Source organism: Ovis canadensis, chromosome 1 (assembly GCF_042477335.2).
Source record: "Ovis canadensis isolate MfBH-ARS-UI-01 breed Bighorn chromosome 1, ARS-UI_OviCan_v2, whole genome shotgun sequence".
Taxonomy (NCBI): Eukaryota; Metazoa; Chordata; class Mammalia; order Artiodactyla; family Bovidae; genus Ovis; species Ovis canadensis.
This window is the reverse complement of record NC_091245.1, coordinates 23,573,548-23,596,731: the sequence shown is the minus strand read 5'-3', so window position 1 is coordinate 23,596,731 and position 23,184 is coordinate 23,573,548. Positions and strand designations below refer to the sequence as shown.

Genomic DNA, 23,184 nt, shown 5'->3' with positions numbered 1-23,184 from the left:
AGGAGATAAGTAATAAATGGCTAAACTTGTTTTTGAAATGTAGCAAAGTAAGATTTCTCCTTTTAACTTTGTAGTGGAAAGCAAACTAAGCAATAGAATAATGGACATTTCAACCGTAAATCTGTTGATTTTCGAGTGGATTCAGAATATAATTTAAAATTTCTGGGATTTAAATTTTACTTAAAAACAAACAGCAAAATACTTGACTAAGCTCTGATTTTGGAACGTGCCTGAACTGTGTAGGCAATATCATGTTAACCTGATGATATATGATCTATGTACCTTACTTGATTTTCTGGTACCATTAGAACTGAAAATAAATTAAGCTTTTTGTTACATTGAAGTTTTCCTTATTCTAGGTTGATCCCCCAAGTCCCAGGGCCGATGCTTTATTTGGATCTCCTGGCAGAGACTGTGAAAGAGATGGATGGTCCAGGCTGCACAATGGTAATATACAAGTTATATCTATTGTTTTAGTAATCTTTCCTACATTCAAGTGTTTATCTTGGCATCAATTAAAAAAAAAAGAATCTTGGCTATAATGGAAAATATGTTACAATAACACTTTTTAAAACCTATGGGACACCCAGGTAGAGACTCTCTAAAAATTATAAAATTTAAGTGCTGCTATAAATCATCATCTTTGTGATTCAAAACACATATTAGCATATTAAAGACTGTGATATCTTTTAGTAAAGCAAAACAACAACAAAAAACTTTGATTTTGTTTTGCTCAACAATTTTTAAATTTATTTGGCCATGAAACCTTTCTCCTACTTTAACAAGCATTACTGTTTGTGGAACAGGCTTTGGGAAATACAGTTGTAAAAAGAATTCAAGCTGATACTTTTGGACATACATTTACACGTATATTTGAATGCTTGCTCAGCCACTTATTTATAAACGGAGCATTCTTGAACAAATTAACTACTCTGATTATCAGTTTATTGAAGAATGAAGATAACATGATAAATATTACTATGCAAATGCCCTAGCACACGGGACACTTAATATCAGCTGTCACAATCATGTTTATATTTCAGGCAAGATAACATTCTTTAGATTTAGTTTATAATAATTTTTTTTCATTTTTAGGCCTGATCCTAATAGTTATATAGGTTATTTCTAAGTTCAATATGAAGATGATTTTAATAAAGAAGATTAAATAGTTGGGGAAGTGTGTGTGTGTGTGTGTGTGTGTGTGTGTGTGTGCACGTGCTCTCAGTTGTGTCTGATTCTGTGACCTTACAGACTGTAACTCACCAGGCTACACTGTCCATGAGATTCTTCAGGCAGTCACAAAAATGGAGTGGGTTGTCATTTCCTTCCCCAAGGGGTCTTCCCGACCCAGGGATTGAACCAGCATCTCCATGTCTTCTGCATTGGCAGAAGGGTTCTTTACCTCTGAGCTACCTGGGAAGCCCAGTTAGGGACATCTAAGTGTTAATATCTGTAGACGCTGGCTAGTCAATTCACCAGAAGCGTTTAAGTTAGCTTATTGCACACTAAGAAAAAGGCATAGAAAAGTGAGAGTAAAAAAATATAATCAATGTATTGTGAGCTTTGTCTCTTTCTGATTCTTAACTCTAGTTACATAATCTCTCTTTTAAAATTAGGATATGAAACATTCTTATCTAAGAACATGAAGAGTTTGTGCTCACCTATTTTTCTTTTTTAGCATTAATTGGGAGATAAATAGGGTAATCGATAAGCCTTTTGTACTCTGAATAATAGATTATGTGAAATTAGGCAGAGATGTTATACTGTTTCCCCTCTTGGACTAAATTTATAGACATTGAGTAAATACGCTTTAAGGACCAGAAAAATTGAAAATGATTTCAATGTAGACTTTTATTGGGAAGATGTTTTTGGAATGCACTTAAATATCTGATTTCCCCTAACAATTATTATATATTTCTCAGCAGAACTGTTATAGTTTCTAGTAACTTCATCAGCTGCCTATATAGAGGTACAATTAGGTCAATAATGAGGTGCTTTTTTCTTTTAACTTTTTATTTTGATATAATTTTAGACTTATAGAAAGTTGAAATAGTACAAAGAATTCCCCTATGCCTTTTACTCAGAATCTACAAATATAAATATTTGCTTTTCCTTCTCCCTCCATCTTTCTCTTTCTTTCTCCTCCTTGCCTCCATCTCTGTATATGTGTCTGCATATAAATTTTTCCCACCATTGCTATGGACTGAATTGTGTCCCTCAAAATTCATATGTTGAAGTTCTAACCCCCAGCGGTGGTATTTGGAGATGGGTCATTACCTTTGGGAGGTAATTAGGTTTAGATGAGTTTATGGGGTAGGGTTTTCATGATAGGATTAATGTCAGAGATCCCATATCAGTGATGTTCCTTTCTCTCTCTCATGTAAGGACACAACCAAAAGGCAGCCATCCTCAAGCCAGAATGAGAGCTTTCACCGAAACCTGGCTGTGTTGGCACCCACATCTCAGACTTCCAGCTTCTAGAAGTATGAGAAATAAATGTTTATTGTTTAATTCACCTAGTCTATGATAGAAGACAGCCGGAGAAAACTAACAGTTTTTCTCTTACGGTGGTGTAATTATCAAAACAAGGAACTAACAATATAATAAGCTGTAGTAATTTTCTGGTGAAGTCTGTAGGGTTTTCTATGTAGAGGATCATGTCATGTGCTAACAGTGAGTTTTACTTCTTCTTTTCCAATTTATATTCCTTTTAATTTCTTTTTCTGCTCTGATTGCTGTGGCCAAAACTTCCAAAACTATGTTGAATAGTAGTGGTGAAAGTGGGCACCCTTGTCTTGTTCCTGACTTTAGGAGAAGTGCTTTCAATTTTTCACCATTGAGGATAATGTTTGCTGTGGGTTTGTCATATATAGCTTTTATTATGTTGAGGTATGTTCCTTCTATTCCTGCTTTCTGGAGAGTTTTTAATCATAAACAGATGTTGAATTTTGTCAAAGGCTTTCCCTGCATCTATTGAGATAATCATATGGCTTTTATTTCTCAATTTGTTAATGTGTATTACATTGACTGATTTGCAGATATTGAAGAATCCTTGCATCTCTGGGATAAAGCCCAGTTGGTCATGGTGTATGATCTTTTTAATGTGTTGTTGGATTCTGATTGCTAGAATTTTGTTAAGGATTTTTGCATCTATGTTCATCTGTGATATTGGCCTGTAGTTTTCTTTTTTTGTGGTGTCTTTGTCAGGTTTTGGTATTAGGGTGATGGTGGCCTCATAGAATGAGTTTGGAAGTTTACCTTCCTCTGCAATTTTCTGGAAGAGTTTGAGGAGGATAGGTGTTAGCTCTTCTCTAAATTTTTGGTAGAATTCAGCTGTGAAGCAGTCTGGACCTGGGCTTTTGTTTGCTGAAGATTTCTGATTGCAGTTTCAATTTCCGTGCTTGTGATGGGTCTGTTAAGATTTTCTATTTCTTCCGATTCAGTTTTGGAAAGTTGTACTTTTCTAAGAATTTGTCCATTTCTTCCAAGTTGTCCGTTTTTTTGGCATATAATTGTTGATAGTAGTCTCTTATGATCCTTTGTATTTCTGTGTTGTCTGTTGTGATCTCTCCATTTTCATTTATAATTTTATTGATTTGATTTTTCTCCCTTTGTTTCTTGCTGAGTCTGGCTAATAGTTTGTCAGTTTTATTTATCCTTTCAAAGAACCAGCTATTAGCTTTGTTGATTTTTGCTACGGTCTCTTTTGTTTCTTTTGCATTTATTTCTGCCCTAATTTTTAAGATTTCTTTCCTTCTATTAACCCTGGGGTTCTTCATTTCTTCCTTTTCTAGTTGCTTTAGTTGTAGAGTTAGGTTATTTATTTGACTTTTTTCTTGTTTCTTGAGGTATGCCTGTATTGCTATGAACTTTCCCCTTAGCACTGCTTTTACAGTGTCCCACAGGTTTGGGGTTGTTGTGTTTTCATTTTCATTCATTTCTATGCATATTTTGATTTCTTTTTTTTTTATTTCTTCTGTGACTTGTTGGTTATTCAGCAGTGTGTTGTTCAGCCTCCATATGTTGGAATTTTTTAATAGTTTTTCTCCTGTAATTGAGATCTAATCTTACTGCATTGTGGTCAGAAAAGATACTTGGAATAATTTCAATCTTTTTGAATTTACCGAGGCTAGATTTATGGCCCAGGATGTGATCTGTCCTGGAGAAGGTTCCGTGTGTGCTTGAGAAAAAGGTGAAATTCATTGTTTTGGAGTGAAGTGTCCTATAGATATCAATTAGGTCTAACTGCTCTATTGTATCATTTAAAGTTTGTGTTTCCTTGTTACTTTTCTGTTTAGTTGATCTGTCCATAGGTGTGAGTGGGGTATTAAAGTCTCCCACTATTATTGTGTTATTGTTAATTTCCCCTTTCATACTTGTTAGCATTTGTCTTACATATTGTGGTGCTCCTATGTTGGGTACATATATATTTATAATTGTTATATCTTCCTCTTGGAGAGATCCTTTGATCATTATGTGGTGTCCTTCTTTGTCTCTTTTCACAGCCTTTGTTTTAAAGTCTATTTTATCTGATATGAGTATTGCTACTCCTGCTTTCTTTTGGTCTCTATTTGCATGGAATATCTTTTTCCAGCCCTTCCCTTTCAGTCTGTATGTGTCCTCTGTTTTGAGGTGAGTCTCTTGTAGACAACATATGTAGGGGGTCTTGTTTTTGTATCCATTCAGCCAATCTTTGTCTTTTGGTTAGGGTTTTCAACCCATTTATGTTTAAGGTAATTATTGATAAGTATGATCTCGTTGCCATTTACTTTATTGTTTTGGGTTTGGGTTTATACACCCTTTTTGTGTTTCCTGTCTAGAGAATATCCTTTAGCATTTGTTGGAGAGCTGGTTTGGTGGTGCTGAATTCTCTCAGCTTTTGCTTGTCTGTAAAGCTTTTGATTTCTCCTTCATATTTGAATGATCCTTGCTGGGTACAGTAATCTGGGATGTAGGCTATTTTCTTTCATCACTTCAAGTATGTCTTGCCATTCCCTCCTGGCATGAAGAGTTTCTATTGAAAGATCAGCTGTTATCCTTATAGGCATCCCCTTGTGTGTTATTAGTTGTTTTTCCCTTGCTGCTTTAAGTATTTGTTCTTTGTGTTTGATCTTTGTTAATTTGATTAATATGTGTCTTGGGGTGTTTCACCTTGGGTTTATCCTGTTTGGGACTCTCTGGGTTTCTTGGATTGGGGTGATTATTTCCTTTTCCATTTTAGGGAAGTTTTCAACTATTATCTCCTCAAGTATTTTCTCATGGTCTTTCTGTCTTCTTCTTCTGGGACTTCTATAATTCGAATGTTGGAGCATTTCATATTGTCCTCTAGGTCTCTGAGATTGTCTTCATTTCTTTTAATTAGTTTTTCTTTTTTCTTCTCTGCTTCATTTATTTCTACCATTCTATCTCCTACTTTACTAATCCTATCTTCTGCCTCCACTATTCTGCTATTTGTTGCCTCCATAGTGTTTTTGATCTCATTTATTGCCTTATTCATTATATATTGACTCTTTTTTATTTCTTCTAGGCCCTTGTTAAACCTTTCTTGCATCTTCTCAGTCCTTGTCTCCAGGCTATTTATCTGTGATTCCATTTTGATTTCAAGATTTTGGATCATTTTCACTATCATTAGTTGGAATTCTTTTTCAGGTAGATTCCCTATCTCTTCCTCTTTTGTTTGGTTTGGTGGACATTTATCCTGTTCCTTTACCTGCTAGATATTCCTCTGTCTCTTTATCTTGTTTATATTTCTGAGTTTGGGGTGGCCTTTCTGTTTTCTGGCAGTTTTAAGGTGTCCTGGTTAGGGAAGCTTGTGTTCTGGTGGGTGGAGCTTGATTTCTTCTCTCTGGAGTGCAGTGAAGTGTCCAGGAATGAGTTAAGAGATGTCAGTAGGTTTGGAGTAATTTTAGGCAGCCTGTATATTGAAGCTCAGGGCTGTGTTCCTATGTTGCTGGAGAATTTGCATGGTATGTCTTGCTCTGGAACTTGTTGGCCCTTGGGTGGTGCTTGGTTTCAGTGTAGGTATGGAGGGTCCTAAGATGGCAGAGGAATAAGACAGGGAGACCACTTTCTCCTCTATAAATTCATCAAAAGAACATTTAAATGCTGAGTAAATTCCACAAAACGACTTCTGAATGCTGGCAGAGGACATCAGGCACCCAGAAAAGCAGCCCATTGTCTTGGAAAGGAGGTAGGAAAAAATATAAAAGACAAAAAAAGAGACAAAACAGGTAGGGAGTGAGCTCCGTCCCGGGAAGGGAGTCTTAAAAGAGAGAAGTTTCCAAATACCGGGAAACACTGTCACTGCCAAGTCTGTGGCGAGCCTTGGAACCACAGAGGGCAACCTAACTGGGAGGAAAAATAAATAAATAATTAAAACCCACAGTTTACCTGCCCAACGGTAACTCCCCTAGCGGAGAAGTAGCGCAGACGCCTGCACCCGTCACTAGCAAGCGGGGGCTGGACAGGGAGGCGCGGGCTGCATTGCTTAGTAAGGACCGGGCCTGAGGGCAATCTGAGGGAACTAACTTGGGCTAGCAAACCAGGCTGTGGGATAGCTACCACGGGAAAAGCCCTAACCTAAGACACCGCCAGGCCCGTACACAGAACAAAGGACTGACTAGAGCTACACGAAAAGCCCTAACCTAAGACACCGTCAGGCCCGCTCACAGAACAAAGGACTGTACAGAGCTAGTTGGCTGAAGACCATCCCCATCCAGTGACAGGCAGCCAGAGCTGGAAGGGGGCAGTCGCAGCCCCCTTCGAGAGACATTACTACCAAACTGCAAGCAGGCTTCTTTACTAAGAGTTCTTGCGGTTCTGGACAGTCAACATCCGCCTGAGAAGGTGCGCCTGTTGTACACCCAGAAAACTGAGAGGCGGGGACGGGGGAGGTGATAAGTCGCAGCGACCGCTCGTGCCAAATACCTTATCACCTGAGCTCCTCGGACCTGGGAAGGGCACAAAATGCAGGCCCAACCGAGTCTGCACCTCTGAGGACTAGATGTACTTTTTTTTTTTTTTAAGCTAAAATTTCCACATTTTCTCTGGCTTGAATTTCCATGAAATATAATTCTAATCTATGCAGTCCTTATGAAGAAACTTAGTATCTCTTGTACCTTAAGAATATTTGGATGTTCATCTGGTCATTTGAGCATTTTAAAGTTGTCCTTTTTTAATTCGCTTAGAATTTAGCAAATACCTCTCATTTTCAAATGCCATCACTTTGAGGAGTAGGGCTTCAACATACACATTTTGGGAGGACACAAATATTTGGTTTGTAACACTGATTTCATGAGATTATAGGCGAATCAAATATTAGCTAATATTTATTGTGTTTTCTGCTAGCCACTATTCTAAGTACTTATATTTCATTGATTCATTACTCACACTAACCTCAAAAATTTTAGGTACTATTAGTTATCCTCGCTTTACAGATGAAGAAATCTGAGATTTAAGGAGATGTAAGTTGTTCAAGATCACACGTATACACACACACAATCTAAATTAGCTCTTTTGTTTTCTTTATACTTTTCTTTAGTGTGACCCATTCATTAAGGCCCAGTTCAACTTTTTCCTCCTATAGGAAGTTTTGCCTGATTGTCTTCAATTTTGAGAGACTGGGCTCTAATATGACTTTTTGATAGCATTAATTGCCAGTACCATTCTGATGTAGCTTGTCCTTTTATGCTGCTGTTATTTGACTTGGTAATAACTTAAATAAATTATAAGCACTGTACAACCATGGGCCATGATTTTTATCTCCTTTGTCTCCTACATTTAGGATATAGTTAGTGCCTAATTGTTAGTAAGGGTGATTAAGTATGAACATTAGGAAACCTCAGGTCAAAGTATTAGCTTAATTTATAAAAATGAAAGAAAATTGTAGAAGTTTGTCTGAATTAGGGTAACTTTATAAATGGTTTTTGCCTGGAGAATTCCATGGACAGATGAGCCTGGTGGGCTACAATCCATGGGGTCACAAAGTGTCAGACAGAACTGAGCAACTAAGCACAGCACGGCACAGGTTATCCTGGGTCTGTATCTGTATAGCCTGTTTTTCTGTACAAAGTGGTTAGGGAAGGTAAAATATAGACTGTTAAGAGTGTTTTTTATTGAAATGTATTAGCAAAGAAGTAGAGTTTCAAAGTATGGTTCTGATTTTCTCATCTATCAATATAATAGAGATTGTAATTCTAAAAAGTTGACTCCTTTAAGTAATAAATAGAATACCAAATGTACATTTATAATGTAGTGGTTTGTTTTAGAGAGAGATTTGAAATAATTTTATAATCCACTGTTGTAAATACTGAGAATAGGTACTTTTATGAATTGTATAATTTAATCATAACTATAACTCTCTTTTGAGGTAAGGTAAGCATTGTCTTTATACTTTTAAAATGAGGCATGAAATTAACTGTGTAACTTGACCAAATTACCATCTATGGTAAATTGAACCTGGCCTTGTTTGAGTTAGAATTCAGTAGTAATGATGTTGATGTTGTGTTAGTAATAATAGAAAGAAAGTGATCCGCTCAATCATGTCCAGCTCTTTGTGACCCCATGGACTGTAGCCTACCAGCTTCCTCCATCCATGAGATTTTCCAGGCAAGAGTACTAGAGTGGGTTGCCGTTTCCTTCTCCAGGGGATCTTCCCAACCCAGGGATGGAACCCAGGTCTCCTGCATTGCAGGCAGATGCTTTACTGTCTGAGCCACCAGGAAAGCTGTTAGTAATAATAGTTAGCATTTATTTTACTGCCTTACATGTAATATATAATGTAATCTTTAAAACAATATTATGAAAGAGGTACATGGGACAGTTGAAGGATCTGAGACTTGGAAAAGTCAGAGAATATGCCCATCACCATATTAGAAGTGCTGGTGCCTAAACGGTAATGCACATCTATTTGTCAGCAAGATCTATACACTACAGGACAGTAGCTCCCACTTGCTAAAGCTGGTCCTGTTTCCACTACACTCACTTGATTCAGGCATGGACTCCAAGATTAGGAACGCTTGTGATTTGGCAATATCTATCAAGTCTACATGTTCAAAATACATATCATCATAAACTGGCTTGTCAACTAAAAAGTGTCCTTTTCATGCACACAGATTGGCTTATCAAATAAAAATTAACATAGTCTATATCAAATATCTCCTACTGTAATGAAAATAATATTTGTGAATCATTTATTTGCTAAAGAACTTATAGATTTGAACTTATCTTTGTAATGTTGTTGAAGGATTTTGAAGGTATTTCTGAAAACTGCTGTGTGAATTATAATCATAGAAACAGTGATTGTAGGAAAAAGCAAAGATTAAACCAAATTTATTTTTGGTGGAAATATTTATAGTTTCTTTTATACGTCCTTTTTTAGACCATTCTCATCTTGGCTGCTGTCGACCCAAGGATTATAAGGTATGTAATAAAAACTACATGTGATAGTTATCCTGGCTTTCTGGTTAGAGCATACATAAATTTCTGATATGTATGGTCAGATATTATCATATTCATTTAGTCAAGAAATCTACAAACAATAATTGTCATATTATGGAATGTCATTATTTTGTCTGGAATAGACTTTTCATTGAATGTCTTCCTATAACTATTTTGTGACTTTTGATTGTTCTTTTGGATTAGTTATTTGTCTTTGTGTGTATGTGTGTGTGTGAGAGGGAGAAAGAGAGAGAGAGCTAGAGACAGAAAAATTGGCTGTTACTTTTAGTGATACCTCACAGTAGGAATTCTAAATTTCATTTATTCATTCATTCATACAGCAGCATCCTCATAATTTTTGCAATATCTGCATGTAATTTATGCTATCTTTAAAAAATCCACAGAATCTTAAAAAAGTGCATATATATATATAATAACTGATTCATTTTGTTGTACAGCAGAAACTAACAATATTGTAAATGTACTTCAATAGAAATTAATTTTAAAAATTCAAAAACTGAAAGTTCATCTTCTTTTCATTTAAAAGTATAAATGAAAATTAAAATAGTTGAAAATCGGTATCATATGCTTTAAATGGAGAATAGCCTTAAAAATACAGTGAAAACAAAACAATGGTACTAAATTCTAGCTAGATAACAAGACTCTGAGACATGTTCTCTATTTCTTGAAATGAGATAAGCAATGACATACAGGTGTAGCAGACATTACCAATAGCTAACTGAAGATTTCTGATTGAAAGAGAATTGAATAGAAAGTACAGTTTTTTCTTTGTGATTCACTTTCGTTTAGTGTATGTCCATGTACCATGTAAAATAATCTTGTGTATTATCTAAATTTATTTTGGACAGCATATTAAAAACCTGCTATATCACTAGTAGTTCATGTGCTGCATTTTGAGAAGTATTTCCCCAGGATTTATCTTTTCTGCCTGTAAGTGAAAACTTCTTAATAAGAGGAGGTATTATATTTAGGAAAACAAAACAAAAATCACACCTTTCTTTATAATACCTTTGTTTATTTACTTGAAGACGATTTATTCTGTGCTTTATGGCACTGAAGAGCATAGTTCTTTGCCAGGCTTTGATTGTGATGAAATACGGAAGAGCCCAGGCAGAGTTGTGACTAAGGGTCCAAATCTACCAGAGTGTCAGAATTATAGAGGTGGAACTATATGAAAATCCATTCCAGGCCTACTGAATGAAAATTGCTGAGAATGGAGGCTGGAAATTTTTATTACAAGTTTCCAGGTGATTCTTATGCATTCTTTTGCTGTCTATGCAAGCATTGGCATTTGAGATCTATGAGTATAGACATGAACATATCACTTAAATGGAACCATCCCTCATATAGGGATGTTCGTATAGGGCTGTGCCCTTTTTAAGGCTGTCCCGAGAGGAGTGTGGGCCTGGCATAATTCACCTGGTGCAGACCCACTCTATTATGTGGAATATACTCAAACACATGCATGTATACCGATCTGTGTAATGTATGTGCTTGTGAGCGTGCCTGTAAACACACACGCATGTGCACACACACATACATCAAGAAGCATAATGTTCTTGCATGGGACCTGGGGAAGCCACCTTATGTGTAACACCAAGGGATAAGCCTGTCTTTGTACATTTTCTTCAAGTCATGTTTCACAATTTTTATGTATTTATTTTCTTCTTTATTTGCATCTTTGTTTATAGTCTGCCTTTAAAAAAAGCCAAACTATTTCTACTTTCTCCTTATTAGTGTATAGGAATGCAAGGGATTTCTATGTGTTGATTTTATATCCTGCAACTTTACTGTATTCATTGATTAGCTCTAGTAATTTTCTGGTGGAGTCTTTAGGGTTTTCTATGTAGAGGATCATGTCATCTGCAAACAGTGAGAGTTTTACTTCTTCTTTTCCAATGTGTATTCCTTTTATTTCTTTTTCTGCTCTGATTGCTGTGGCCAAAACTTCCAGAACATGTTGAATAGTAGTGGTGAAAGTGGGCACCCTTGTACACCCGTGGCGGATTCAGTTGATGTATGGCAAAACCAATACAGTACTGTAAAGTAGAATAAAATAAAATAATCTGTTAGTTCCAAAATGGCAAGGATCTTATTGGTCTTACTTATTGATAATCGCTAGTACTTAGCATATTGTCTGATACATAGTGTGGATTCCTAAAATATGTGTGTTGTGTGAGTGGATTATAAAGAGAAAACAAGTAAACCAAATATATAAAAGTATAGAAAGGTGGGAAAGTTTATCAGACACTAATCGTTATCCTAAGGTAACTATAATCCAGTTCTGTATTGACTAGTCTATTTAAAGGTAGGTGTATATCTTCAGAATCCCCTCTTCTAAATGAATTATTTTAAAGACCTTCACTTCTATCCCTTAACTATCTGCCCACTCTCAACTCTATATTCTTCACTTTCAGAGTTAGAGTAGAAGTTAATCACTCATACCACCCTTGTAAGGCTGTGGGTAGTAAGTCAGCTTACAGGATTATTTTTTGTATTGAAAAGGTAGATTTCCATAGAAATACATATTCAGCATTGAACAGGGCTGTTTTTTCTATGGAAAAATAAAGGATTGTTTTCGTATAGGCATATAATAGCTGGTGGAACACTGTACGGTATCTATAAGGAAAAGAGTTATGAAACTATGAGTGCTTGCAAGAAATTTTTAGAAAAGTAAGACTTTGCCTAAGCTCTGTTGAGAAATATATTCTGCAGAGGCAAGAGAAGAGAGGTCCATGAAGTGACCCCATTTTGTGTCTTCACCTTATTCTAGAGCATTGCTGTCCTCTTCACATAGTGGAAAACGAAGGAGAACCTGAAGAGGCATGTCGGTTTCTTAAAAGCCTTGGTCTTGAATTGACACATGACATTTTTACCTGCACTCTGTTTGCCGAGAACTAACCAGATGGCCACACCTACATGCAGGGATTGCTTCTCGGCAGTAATTCTGCTCTGAAGGAAGGAAAGAGGAATTGTGATGGAAAGCTAGTCCTTTGTTCTGTCACATCTAGAATGCCTTGTTTCTCTCTGCTCTCAGCTTCTCTCATACTATTAAGAAAGATGATATGACTAAAATGCTATTATGTTATTAATAGAAATTAGCAAAAAATTAGCAAAACTAGTAACTGTCTCTGCCTTCATGGATATATTATGATAATGAAAGAGATAATAAAATCACAAAAATCAATATATATTGGAACTGTGACAAATATCATGAGGGATATGCATGCTGACTTCAACTAGTTATATATTAGGAGGATTTGATCTGGTGAAGGAGAACGGAAAAAGGATTTTGAGGATTGGTGACTGCTCTGGATCTCTGAAGGTGGATAGGACTTTACTGTGTAAACAGGAGGGAAGCACATGTCCAAGGGAAAAGGGGGAAGTAGCATTTATAAAGGTTCAGTGGGTAGGCAGCTAAAAGACCAGTGTTGCTAGGAGCGACAGACATGGGTAAGCACACGGTGTAAGCTTAGGCTGGAGTAGTAGATAGGGATCAAATCTTTTTTGCCATGTTAAGAATTTTGATTATTATCCTAGGTACAATGGGAAGCAAATGAAGTTATTTTAAACAATAAGATGATACAGTTGGCTTTGTACTTTGAAAATATTACTCTTGATAGTAGTGTGGACTGGGAAAAGAATGGAGACAGTAGACAAGTTAGTGGATTATTGAATAGTCAATGTGAGAAATGATGGCTTGGATTAAGATGATAGTAATGGAGGTCAATTGCAGTGGAGATATTAGACAGATATTTAGGGCTAATGTTGACAGAAAAGTAGACTTGACGGATGGAAAAGATGCACTATGATTTCCTAGAGAAAAGGTCAGTGTCATAAAGATATACTTCTATGTAGGGTAATTCAAAAATTAATAAAACCTCAATAGAAATATCTCCAGGCCCCCCCCTTTTTTTTAATTCTAGGAACTAAGCAAAAATAGTCAAGAGAAGTTTGAAATCAGAGAGTATTGAAAGGGTCTTAGCCGTGCAGTATTATGAATGACTTTTGTATTTCTGATTTTTACAACTCAGCGTTTTCTTGATACCTTTTATTGAGATAGGAAATGTGGAAAAGCCAAATTAAAGTATACAGAATTCTAAATTCTGCTGCAATTTCTTGTTTATCTTGTTTATTAGACTTTGGAGACTGTCTTGACTATTCAGGTCAGAAAAAGATCAGAGCTTAAAAATAAACCATATGGCACTTGATGTATTCTGAAGGGAATTTAATTTTAAGAAGTCATTGAGCTTTTGTTTCTGGCACTTCGATGGGAATGAAAGCACACGAAAGAAGGATAGGGTTCTCAGGTAATGGAGAAGGATAGGACAGGAGATAAGAAATAGTGGGGGTAAAGGCCATTTCTTTCAGTGGGACGTGAGTGTATCTTAACAAGACATAATTTTACATTTTCACATTCTTAAAAATTGGCCTTGGCCAACAGATCTTTTAAGGAAGCAATTTGTAGACTCTGAAATTTTTTTTTGAATTTTTATTGGGCCAGTTGAGAAGTACAGACTATTGGATATGTAGGATTTTGTTCTTTTTCATTCTAAGGCATCTTTTACATGAACAGTTAATGATCATATAAAACACCCTCCAAGGTAGCCACTGTAATTCTAAAGTATACTTAGTGAAATTATGCTATTTGGAACAGTAAGTGTGCAATTTAAAATCATAGTATAAATATACATAAGATGATCAAAAGATTGAATCTGACCTGGAAGGGGCATTGGCCTAAACTGAAACACAGGCATAAGAATCTGACAGTGTTGGTCATTATGTTGCTAATACAACATATGTTGTATGTTGCTTATGTCTTGGGCGCCAACCTAGTGGTTGGTATCTTAAATTGGAGACCTGACAAATCTGTACTTCTAAGAAGATGGAAGGTCTGGTAGTGGTTTCTTCCAGAAGCATTTTCTCCCATGGAGGAAAATAAAAGAAGAAACTGAGGAAAGTTGTCATGATATTCTGACAGGTGGCCCAGGGCAAAGTTTTTACTAAGGATTCTGGTAGAATGAGGACATCTGAACCCGTCAGTTCTTAGATTTGGCTACAGGATAGCTTTAGAAGTTCATGCCTGGTCATTTTGCTCTGGACTTCCTCTTACAGACTCAGAGCAAAAAGTGACAGAGAGACATATTAGTAGCATATGTAATAAGACAGGTTTCCACCTAGGATACAAGTTTTCAGATTTGAACAGATAATGACAAGGGTTCTCCATTCCTACAAGACAAAGTAGCTCAGTATTTGGGAGCTTTAACAAAAGGAGAGCAGACTCCAGACCTAACAAGAAGATTCAGTTAACACACCACTGTATTGATAGTTAGAGAGATTCCCCCCCACCCCCACCCCAAGGAGGGAGGCCCAAGAGTCCCAGAGGAAAAAACTATTTCTGAGTTGAATGTCTTAGATTTGGCAACTAGGAGGGTCTCTTTGGATCTTGTTGGATTTCAGGGTTGTCAACTGCCAGCTCACCAAAAGATCACCACAATAACTGAAGAATCTGTTGATATCAAGCAAAGCAGAGCTTTGATTATGCAGTAAGGGAGAGCATCACCTTTGCAGACTTAGTAGTATCTCTAAAAGGTTAAGTGTAATATCTCTGAAAAGTTAAGGGTGGATGTTTATAGGTAAATATTTAAAGGTTAAGTGTTTGGGAGTCTTGGCTCCAGAGTTTTAAGGAAGGGCTTTAAAGCTTTAGCTGATTGTGGCTCAGATCATGAACTCTCCTTATTGCCAAATTAACACTTAAATTGAAGAAAGTGGGGAAAACCACTAGACCATTCAGGTATGACCTAAATCAAATCCCTTATGACTATACAGTGGAAGTGAGAAATAGATTTAAGGGACTAGATCTGATAGAGTGCCTGATGAACTTAGAACAGAGGTTCATAACATTGTATAGGAGACAGGGATCAAGACCATCCCCAAGAAAAAGAAATGCAAAAAAGCAAAATGGCTGTCTGCAGTCCATGGGGTACAAAGAGTTGGACATGACTGAGCAACTGAACTGAACTGAACTTTAAAGGAGGGAATCTCATTGGCAATGTTTGTCATATAAGAGATTAGAGGTTCCCTGGTGACCCAGTGGTAACGAATCCACCTGCCAAACAGGAGATGTAGGTTCGGTCTCTGTTTCGAGAAGATCCCCTGCAGAAGGAAATGACAAGTCACTTCAATATTCTTGCCTGGGAAATCCCATGAAAAGAAGAGCCAAGCAGGCTACAGTTCATGCGGTTGCAAAGAGTTAGATGCAACTTAGTGACTAAACAACAACGTTGGACATGAAGATTAGAGTCTTAAAGCAAGTCTTGATAAGTAAGCAGGTATTTAATAGGGAAGAAATTTTTCTTCTTGACTTATCTCTTGGGCTGAGAAGGGAACTGTTTGCTCAGACTAAGAATCTATCATTTTGAGAAGGGAGCTGAATGATGCTTGAGCAGACTGTCGTTCAGGCAAATGTTTTATGGGAAGGTCCTAAAGCAAATAATGAAGCTATTTACTGGTTTATAGCATTAAAACTCATGGTGAAGCCATATTGAGGTAGGTGAGCCTCAGACTTTAGTTCTGTTAGCCAAGCCTTGTGAATGCAGGTCGTCTCAGTTCTCACATGTCTTACTAAAGTTATATACACTTTTCCATTAATGTGTTACACATTGTTAGATTTAGTCTCAGAAACCTTACAGTTTTGGTCCCCATTGCAAACAGTTTTTTATGTAAAACTACATTTGTATGTGTTTTGCTAATCTGTGGTTTTGAAGTAGATTTTTGTGTAACATTCTTAGATATTGTTGAATTTTTTAGTAAAGGAAACCATATCTTATACAAACAATGAATTTTAATTCTGCCTTACAAATTAGCTTGTCTTGACTTACTAGAATTTTCAATGTACTGAAATAAAAGTGGTGATTGGGCATGTGGCAGAGATATTTATTGCCTACTGGCAATTCGTTTCCTCTGCTATATTTTCAAGCCCTCTTGCAGGTATATAGGGCGTAGTTCCAGCCAGTAGACTATAAATGGAAATTATGTGGATCCCTTCCAGGGTGCAGCATAGAAGAATTGATAAGAACTCTCTGTTGTTAAAGTGACAGTTGTTCAGCTGCAAGTTGTTCAGCCTGTCTCATCAGCACAGGTCCTTGGGCAATTTTGTGAAGTGTGATTCTCTTGCTAACCTGTATTACCATAAAGTACAGGGAAAAATAAACCTTTATTATATTAAGCCACTAATTTGCTCTTGCAGTGCAACCTGAAAGGTTGCAGCACAAAACTAATACTATGTGCCTTCTTGTCTTGATCGTGTCTTAGATAGGATCATGTCGAAGGTTTATGCCTGTGAACGTTGTTTGCAGTAGATTTTTGTTGGCTATCCTTTAGCAAGTTAAGGAAGTTCCCTTTGAAATTCCTTGTTTTCAGAGATTTTACATTTTTGAATTATGAGTGGATGTTGGATGTTACTGAATACTTTTTTCAGCATGTATTGAGTTGATAATGTTTTTCCTATGGTGAATTAATAGATTTTCTATTGATAACCCATTCTTGTGTTCTTTGAAAGTACCCAGCATAATCATGTTGTATTCTTTTTTGATCATCACTAAATTTACTTTGTTAATATTTTAATTAAGATAATTTCCCACATACTGTCACGCATGTGTGCATGCCTGTGTGCTAAGTCGCTTCAGTCGTGTCCTACTCTTCGCGACCCTATTGACTGTAGCCTGCCATGCCCTTCTCCAGGGGATCCTTCCTGCTGAGGAATCAAACCCTCATCTGTTATGTCTCCTGCACTGGCAGGCAGGTTATTTACCACTAGTGCCACCTGGGAAGCCCATGGTCACTAGTAAGAGTGATGTAGAATTAGATTTCTCCCTACTTTTCTTCAGTGGTTTGGTAGCAGTGTTATGATCACATCATAAAATTAATTGGGGGATATTTTCTTTCTTGGAAGCAGTTTGCCAGTTTGTCCCTTGACTCTTTATTGGGCTGTTAGTAAATCCGACTGTTAGTGCATCTTCTGTGGAACTTTCCTCATGGGCATCCTTTGAGGCTTGGGCTGTAGGAGTTTTCTGTTGTTGTTTTTTTTCTCTGCCATGGATCTCTCATAGTTCACTGACCTGGGACTACTACTACCAAACAGTAGCTATTTGACTTTCCTTCAGTTTCCTCTCTTATAAAATGTAGACCGTAAAAATACCACAAAGGTTGTTGTGAGGATTAAACAAATTATTTATGTAAGTGCATAGAAGAGTGATCTAAGAAAGAAGGAATTTCCCCCTACCCCCTAAAGATTGGCAAATCTAAGAATTACATATCATTTTCACTGCATTATTTTGGAATTTCTTCTAAATTTTTCTCTAGTATAAAGAAAGTACATTTTCCTTAAACTAAACCAGATAGTTGAGCATATGGATTTTTAAATTGGGTGAGGTAGGAATTGATCATTTACTTGAGTAGGATTCAGAAGGAATGTTTTCAGCAAAATTGAGAAACTCATCTCAGTTGCCAATATCTGCTTCTCTTCCTTTTCACTCAGAACTATGACACTAGTGGTAAAGAACCTGCCTGCTAATACAGGAGACATGTAAGAAATATGTGTTCAGTCCCTGGGTTGGAAAGATCCCCTGGAGGACTGCACGGCAGCACACTCCAGTATTCTTGCCTGGAGAATCTCATGGACAGAGGAGCCTGGCAGGTTATGGTCCATAGGGTTGCAAAGAGTTGAACCCAACTGAAGCAACTTGGCACTTGCAGCCCCCACCTGCTTTATCCTCACTATCCTGAAAGTAGTGCTTCCACCACAGTTCTTTCCTATCATCCTCCTCCTCAACTACTTCCCAGCAAATACCATTAGAATTATTTGTTTTAATTTTTTTTATTTCCCATGATGAAAGAGAAATTGTCAAGTATGGTGTGTAGTACCAGTCTTCAACAAATATTTTTTGGATAAGTGAGTTTCCTGGTTCCTATTTATACTTAGTGGTTCTTTCTTCCATTAATTTAACTTTGAAGGTCCAATAAATTATAAATTTTATGGGCACAAATATGATTTAACTTATTGTATAAGCAGCTTTTCAGGAACCTTATTTCTGCAGTATGGCATAACTCAACCATTATATATCACACATTTGAAAAGTATGTTATCTACATAATTACATTTATGTAGTTACAATGAACTTGGTGAAATGAAATTTTCTTTTTTAACCTGTAACAATTTCAGATTGGTTTAAAACTATTAGATTTTATCTTGATGCACTTCAACATCTGCAATATTGGAATTGTTACATTTCTGATATCTTATAAAAAGGATTTAAAGAACTATTTCCATAAATGTAAAAAGAAAAAAACTCTTTATGCTGAAATATGAAGGTTTATGTAAACAGAGGAAATGAATACTATTGTCTTTCATGAATCAAGTTCTCTGCTTTGTGTTTGTACTAATTTTGTCATATTTATTTTCTGTAGCAAACCCTTAAAATTATTTCCCCAGTTTATAGGTAAGGAAATGAAAACTTAGAATAAATGATTTGCTCAGGGTTGCATAACAAGCAGGGATTTGAACCCAGTTCTTTGAACACTCTAAGCTAGGGTTCTTGAGGAATCATCCAAGAAATATGACTCTTCCATTATGAGCCAAAGTAAGGACATTCCATTTGATTTCTGGAGGTGAAAGAGCAACCTATGGAAAACTCCCAAGAGCTATGAAAATGCTTCTTAAGCTAAGTCTAGGTTGAAAATTTGAAGTGAATTCTTATCTCATCCCCTTATTATACCTTCCATTCCCTCATTTAGAAATATAATTTTCTAAAATATTTATTCTAATTCCATGGAAGGAATATATCCCAGCTGTATCCCCACTGCACAGTTACTCATTGTGTATCTATCTAGTTCTAATCTCCTTCCTCACTGTTTTATCATTATTTGTTTTTTCATGTCTCTCATTCTGGACGGTAATATCTTTGAAGCTTCCTATTATATTTATCTGTGATTACTGTCTCCTACCTTGTTCAGTACTTGATACATAGAAGATGCTTAATAAATATTGGATAGTATTGAGTTACATACAGTATTCAAGGTTCTCTACAGTGTGCCCCTCTCCGCCTCTGTGATATTCTCTCCAATTACTTTCCTACACAACTAGCCATGTGATTGTATCTTCATTGTTTATTCCTTGTGCCTTTTTTTCCACTTGGAATGCCCTATCTCCCCCTTTTCTCTGCTTAGCGCCTTGATTCCAACCTACCTCCTCCATGAGACCTCCACCATTAGAAGTTTATAAATGTCCTTCTGCAGGTATTGCCATTTGGATAGATTTGCCCCCTAGCAAATCTGTCAGTTTTCTTTGTGTTAATACCCTCTCTCGTCTGGTTTGTGAGCTCAGATCCCTGTACCTCTCTAGATCTCTGTGTTAGCTAATGTGTTGTCCAAGAGATTCTTAGATTCCTAGTCTGATAAAGAGAGAAACAGTTGTAGTCACCTAGAAGAGGCTTTATGTAGAGCATTGCTGACTAGTCTGTGGAGAAATTTTAGTAAACAAAAAGTGAAATGGTCTGCAGCCAACATGACTCAACTGGCATTGAAATTAATGAAGAGAAATAATCTCTATAAGCCAAGTGGCTCAGATTTGGATATAATTCAAGAAACAGCATTATAGCACTTCCCCCCCCCCCTTTCCTATCAGTCTTTAGAGCATTTTTCAGTTTTTTTTCTCTCATTCAGTCTGGATCACATATTCTTGGTCAGTTATTTGGGACTGTAACTGAGTCATTTGAATTACATGCTATTTGGTTCTGGAATGAAAGTTTGATTCTCTCTGTTGACTGCTGGCTCACCATATGTTGCTGTAATTCTAGAAAGCAGTGAAAATCGTGGTAGTATTGAAGGAGGAGTGGTGTTTTAATAATAAACTGCTTACATTTGTTTTACAACTAATTCACACATCTAGATATTCTGCAGGAAATTTAAATTATGGATGATTTTTAGATATAAGGTAGCCATTATTAACCCTGGGGAAATGAGTCTGAGAAAGATTAAAAGTCATAGTGACCTTCTTAAAGGTCAGATATTTAGTTGATAATAATGACTAGGAGAAAATTTCATAAAGGCAGGGACTTTGTTGTGTTCACTATTGTAGTCTCAGCACTTAACATGGTGCTTGCATGCCAAGTTGCTTCAGTCATGTCTGACTCTTTGCGACCCCATGGACTGTAGCCTGCCGGGCTCCTCTGTCCAGGGAATTCTCCAGGGAAGAATACTGGAGTGTGTAGCCATTGCCTTCCCCAGTAATAGGGTGATGGGAAGTTAAATATGTGTTAAGGAACAAGAAAGAGGAATTGAATTTATTTAACTCCTGATTAACACTCCTATCACTCCATCAAAGCTACTCTTATTAAAATTATTGATACTATTCCAAGTCTTTTCTACCTTGTCTTATCAGCAACATTTGACTGCACTAGTTACTCCCCTTCCTTGAAATACATTATATAACCGACTCCCAGAATAATACATTCTCCATTTTCTTCCCCTTACTTCCTGGCCATTTCTCAGTGTGCTTCTCATCCTCCCAGATTCTAAACAGTGGAGTATTCCCAGGGCTCAGTTTTCAGAGGTTTCCTGTTTATGCTCACTTCCTTGGTTACATCACTTAGTGCTATATTTTTAAATACTATTTAGACTCTAAATATTGCCAGTTTATATGTTTAACCTTGAGTCTTCCCCTGAACCTCTACTCTGATAGTTTGGATGATTGATAGATATGTGAAGTTCAACATATCGAAAACCAGACTCCTAATATCTTATTCTTCATCTGTCCCATTGGAAGGGTATAACTAATTTACACAAACTCAATTCTTCCAATGATTTCACCAAAAAACTTTGATGTTATCGTTGACAGTGTACCAGCAGTTCCTGTGGACTGTATCTTCCCGATGGCTTCTGAATCTGATCACTTTTTGCCTCTACTGCTATCACTCAGAGGCAAGCCAGCATTCTTTCCCATGCTTTGTTGTTAATAATTTCTTAATTGATTTCCTTGACTCTGCCCGTGGACACAGTATAGACTGTTCTTGACACAGTAGCCAAGAAGATATTACTTTCCAAAAAAAATAAAAGAGCTTGTCTATTCAAAATAGAAGTCTAAATCCTTAAAATTTGCCTTTTTTACTTTTATTTCCTACTGTTCAATCTAGCCCTATTGGCTTTCTTGGTATTTCTAATTATCAGGCATACACCCCACCCCACCCACAGGATCTTTGTGTGTGTGTGTGTTTTGTTTATTTGTTTGTTTCTCTCTTTCTGGAATGTCCCCATGTTTTAGGTCTTGTGATATTTAATAGAGTCAACAGGGCTTCCCTGGTGGCTCAGAGGGTAAAGCGTCTGCCTACAATGTGGGAGATCCGGGTTTGATCCCTGGGTCGGGAAGATCCCCTGGAGAAGGAAATGGCAACCCACTCCAGTATTCTTGCCTGGAAAAGCCCATGGACAGAGAAGCCTGATAGGCTACAGTCCATGGGGTCACAAAGAGTCAGACACGACTAAGCGACTTCACTTTCACTTTCAGGCCTATACTCCCTAGAATTTTGCTAGGGTAGTTCTCTCTGTGAGGTCCCCATTGACCACCCTATGTAAAATTACAGCTGCTTCCCAACATATCCCTCCCACCCCTCCCAGCAGCACTTCTTATTTCCTTTATTTTCCTCCCATGGTATTTACCATCCTTCAATATACTATATGTTTTACCTATTTATTTTAGAGGGGGTTGTGTGTTTTTAAATCTGTTTCTCCTTACTAGAATGTAAATTTTACTAGAATGTAAGTTCTCCAAGGGCAGGACTTTATTCATTTATCTACCTTGATTTATTATGAATCAATGGATGAGTATGGGCTTCCCTGGTGGCTCAGACGGTAAAGCGTCTGCCTACAATCCAGGAGACTTGGGTTCAATCCCTAGGTCGGAAAGATCCCCTGGAGAAGGAAATGGCAACCCACTCCAGTATTCTTGCCTGGAAAATCCCATGGACGGAGGAGCCTGGTAGGCTACAGTCCATGGGGTCCGCAAAGAGTCAGACACGACTAATCGACTTTGCTTTAATGGATGAGAATGAGGACTAGCATTCTGTTCTGTTTGGCCTCATAGCTAGACTATCATTAGTTCATGTGTATTTGTCGTTTGCTTTATATATCCATCCCTACCTTTACCCCATTCCTACTCAAAAGGCCTTGGAATTGGTAACGTTCTATAGATTTTCAGTTCAGTCACTCAGTTGTATCTGACTCTTTGTGACCGCATAGACTGCAGCATGCCAGACTTCCCTGTTCGTCACCAACTCCTGGAGCTTGCTCAGATTCATGTCCATTGAGTCGGTGATGCCATCCAGCCATCTCATCCTTTGTCATCCCCTTCTCCTCCTGCCTTCAGTGTTTCCCAGCATCAGGTGGCTAAAGTATTGGAGTTTCAGCTTCAGCATCAGTCCTTCCAATGAATATTCAGGAGTGATTTCTTTTAGGATTGACTGACTGGTTTGATCTCCTTGCAGTCCAAGGGACTCTCGAGAGTCTTCTCCAACACCACAGTTCAAAAGCGTCAATTCTTTGGAGCTCAGCTTTCTTTATAGTCCAACTCTCATCCCCATATGACTACTAGAAAAACCATAGCTTTGACTAGATGGGCCTTTGTTGGCAAATAATGTCTCTGCTTTTTAATATGCTGTCTGGTTGATCATA

The 23,184-nt window shown here is 37.2% G+C and overlaps 1 protein-coding gene across 2 annotated transcripts in view; it reads left to right on the top strand.

Moving 5' to 3' along the window:
• SPATA6 (spermatogenesis associated 6) overlaps nucleotides 1-23,184 on the top strand; it is a 166,633-nt gene that overhangs the window by 96,108 nt on the left and 47,341 nt on the right. For both annotated transcript variants that reach the window (XM_069590989.1, XM_069590979.1), the window contains exons 8-9: nucleotides 360-447; nucleotides 9,380-9,420. In XM_069590989.1, coding sequence (XP_069447090.1) covers nucleotides 360-447; nucleotides 9,380-9,420 — 129 coding nt within the window. The remainder of the gene's footprint in view (nucleotides 1-359; nucleotides 448-9,379; nucleotides 9,421-23,184) is intronic.